At 52.9% G+C, this 3,380-nt stretch overlaps 1 protein-coding gene across 1 annotated transcript in view; it reads right to left on the bottom strand.

Annotated features, from left to right (window-relative positions):
* Window positions 1–1,509: 1,509 nt before the first annotated feature.
* The window catches only part of KDM5B (lysine (K)-specific demethylase 5B), a gene marked incomplete at its 5' end in the record, with an annotated part of 43,424 nt that continues 41,553 nt past the window's right edge, over window positions 1,510–3,380 (bottom strand). The window contains 2 exons of the mRNA XM_010144169.1: window positions 1,510–2,121; window positions 2,917–3,237. Coding sequence (XP_010142471.1) covers window positions 1,984–2,121; window positions 2,917–3,237 — 459 coding nt within the window. The remainder of the gene's footprint in view (window positions 2,122–2,916; window positions 3,238–3,380) is intronic.

The raw sequence follows: 3,380 nt of genomic DNA, 5'->3' as shown, positions 1-3,380 counted from the left end.
TCCCCTTTAAAAGGGGTTTTCCACACCTTGGGCTGTCATCTCAGCGCTGCACAAAGACTTCTTCCAACAGTGACAAAATAAATAAAATCAATAAAAATCACATAACATCCTGTTGGTAATCACGGAAAATAAAGACAAGTCCCCTGTGGAAGCACCTACACATCTAACGTGCTCGGGTTGTCTCCCTTCCCAATTTTAGACAAACCTGTGCCCAGCTGAGGATTCTCTAACAGTTGAAAAACAATATGAGACTAAAACACGTACTCCGTGTTCAAGACAACCCCAAACCCTGGGAGATGGAATTCCTGCGCAGTTCTGACCCCGCACAGATCCACCAGGCCATTGTCGGCCACGCACAGCTCCAGGGCTTTGCCCTGCACCCAGCAACTCCGTGAGCTTCTGCCCATGGGGAAAGCTCTGAAACCAGCAGGGAAGAACTTACCAGCAAATTCCTCTTGATGGTGAATGGAGGGAACACCAGTACCACCACGGTTCTGGTGATGATGGGATGCAGCGAGGAGAATGCACTCTACGCAATTCTCCCAGACCTCCCACCTTCTGGGGCTCCAGGAGTTCCACTCATGGCAGGTCCTAGAGCCACGTCGCTGCTCTGTGTCATCCACCGGTCCCCAAAGGACCGTGGGTGCAGCCCCACATCACAGGCTCAAATCCCACCCACCCTTTCTCTCCTTCTCAGAGCCCAGTCCCACCACAGCAGCACAGCTCTGCCATCGTCCATGCTGCCCCTCCCTGCCGTCCGGCTGAGGCCCCTGGACAGGCTGACACACCAACAGCCAGCCCAGAAATTCCCTCATTTCTCATTTTTTCACCTCAATACAAGGAGCAGCAGTTGAGAGGAGCCTGCCCATGCCAGGCAGAGCGCTCGTGGAGCAGCCGCTGCAGGGAAAGTTTCTCCCCCAAAGTGGCTGGACAAGGCCGGCAGGAGCTGCCCCACACTTTGCTCCCCACTCCTGCCCCTGCCAAATCACCACTCACAGTTTTGAGCCTTTATTCACCCAATCTGCAAATAACTCCTGGTTTGGAAAAGCTCTGCTGAAGACTTGGAAAAGGGTTTTTTTAGGTTTTGGTGTGAGTAACATTTTGATCTGCCTTCTCTTTCCAGACCTGAAAATAGGAGAGTGTCATGGCTTCTGCGTTTCTTTGGAGATGGATTTCTCCCGAGTAAGAGACCTCCTTGATGCGATCGACATCCAGAGGGAAATGAAACAGCATTTCAGGCTCTCTAAAAACACCAACATTTAATTTTATAACATAACCAGGGGTTTATTCCACAATATAAACTGCAACATTTGATACAAGCTACCCAAAAAAGGAGAAAGCCAAAATACAGCCGTGGCAGTTACTTTACAGACCTTGGGTTGTTTTTTTTTTTTAACCTGTCTTCTACATCACGGGGCCCTCAGTGACACTAGGATCTAACATTTGCTCTCTGTACACCAACCAATGCTAGAAGCAACACGCTGCTCAGAATCGTCATTCCAGTCACTGAAACCAGACATAGAAGTTATTGCTCAGATAAATAAACCTAATCTACCAAAAACAAAGTGGAAAAAAACTAAAGTCTCCAAAGAGTTAACAGAGTAAACAGGGATTTCCTCACAAGAGGATTTATTGGAGAATTCTTGGTGCAGGGTTTTTGCGCACCTAAACCAAGCTGAGTTAAATACGCCGGTGAATCCCAGAGAGGTAATCGAATGCTGTACAAGAAAAGGTGCGTGTCCCAAACGCCTTCCGAATCGGTGGAAACCCCTGCGCCACAGTCAGCGTCTCAAACCTCAACAACCACAAACAGACCAAGGGAAAATACAAAAGTGTCAAAAATTGTTTGGAGTTCTGGAAAATGATCCCGTAAGGATAGAAGTAGCACCATTTGCAACCTGGCTCTGAAACCAGCCCCTGTGGCTTTATTGGAAAACTCTGACAACCGCCTTTCCTCAAGTCCTGAACGGTTCACGGGGAGTTTTACTTCCGGTATGGAGAGTCCTTCCCCGCGCAGCTGGCGCAGATGTAGTCCTCCTTCTCCGCCATCTCGGGAGAGATGCCCACGCACACCTGGTGGAACCACTGGTTGCAGCTCCCGTCGCACTGAACCCAGTCCACCTGGTGAAGAACAGAGGTACTGGTGTTCAGGGCAGGCCTGCAGCATTCCTTACTCGTCTGGGGGCTCTTCATCTATTTCAGTGAGGGGGAAAGGTCCCGCCCTGCCACTGGCAAGGGCTGGAAACGCAACCGTGCTCGAACTGTGCTGGCTGCTCCCTGGCCTCCAGCAGCCCAGCTCCTCTGCAGCTAAGAGAGGGCACCTGCCCTTACCCCTCCTCTGCTTTCCCACCCACAGCAAGCTTGGGGACAGCAGCTCCAGCATAGCCCTCCTCGGCACCCAGGGATGGGCCAGCAGAGCCTCACGGCACTGCTCCATCCACAGACAGGCTGCAGCCCACAAAGTCCACCCACCCCTGCGTTTCCAGAGCAGCGATGCACACTGTGTCAGCGCAGCCGTCCCTCCTTCTGTCTCCATGCAAGTGATCTGACAGCCCCAGCCCCGCTACACAGCTGCTTCTGGAGCTGCTGGGAAGGCTCGTCACTACCCATGTCCCAGCAGTGGCAGGGCCGGGGCCCTGGGTTCTTTTTTTTTGCACCTGTTGTCAGCGCAGCCGTCCCTCCTTCTGTCTCCATGCAAGTGATCGGACAGCCCCAGCCCCGCTACACAGCTGCTTCTGGAGCTGCTGGGAAGGCTCGTCACTACCCATGTCCCAGCAGTGGCAGGCACGGTCTCTGGGTTCCTACATGCCCGACGCTCTCCTGTGAGCAGCTTTTCTGCCGTCAGACAGTCTCAGAGCAGCAGAATGTCCCAGACCCCAGCCCTCAGAGCACCCCGGAGGCTCTCCCCCTACTGACCTCGTCTCCCTCAGGCTGCAGACAGTTCACAGCAGGGCAGATGGCATCTTCATCCTCCGAGTCCTCCTGCTCAGAGAACGACATGTCTGAGGGAAGCAAGTGGCTGTCGCTGGAGCGCTGCACCTCCACCAGCCGCTCCCGTTCCAGTTTGTTAGCGCCAAGATCCTTCGACTGATTCAGTTTCAGTTTCTTCTTTTTGGGTGTTCTTATTTTTTTTACTCTCGCTCTCTTCTCACCGCAGAAGCTCTCTCTCTCAAAACGCCGCTTCAGTTTCCTCTCCATGTAACTCATCCCATCCTTTTTGCCTCGGCAACACTCGTTCTATTGGAAAGACATTTTGGCCACATTGTAAGTGTGCTCCAAGTGTTCGCTATCCCACGACTCCGAGCCCTGCAGTTAGGAACAGGCTTGAATGACACACAGGGCTGGAGGGAGTGCTGCCGCTGCAGCAGCGGTGGGAGGTG

Source organism: Buceros rhinoceros, unplaced genomic scaffold (assembly GCF_000710305.1).
Source record: "Buceros rhinoceros silvestris isolate BGI_N320 unplaced genomic scaffold, ASM71030v1 scaffold21269, whole genome shotgun sequence".
Taxonomy (NCBI): Eukaryota; Metazoa; Chordata; class Aves; order Bucerotiformes; family Bucerotidae; genus Buceros; species Buceros rhinoceros.
This window is presented reverse-complemented; position numbering and strand designations above follow the sequence as displayed.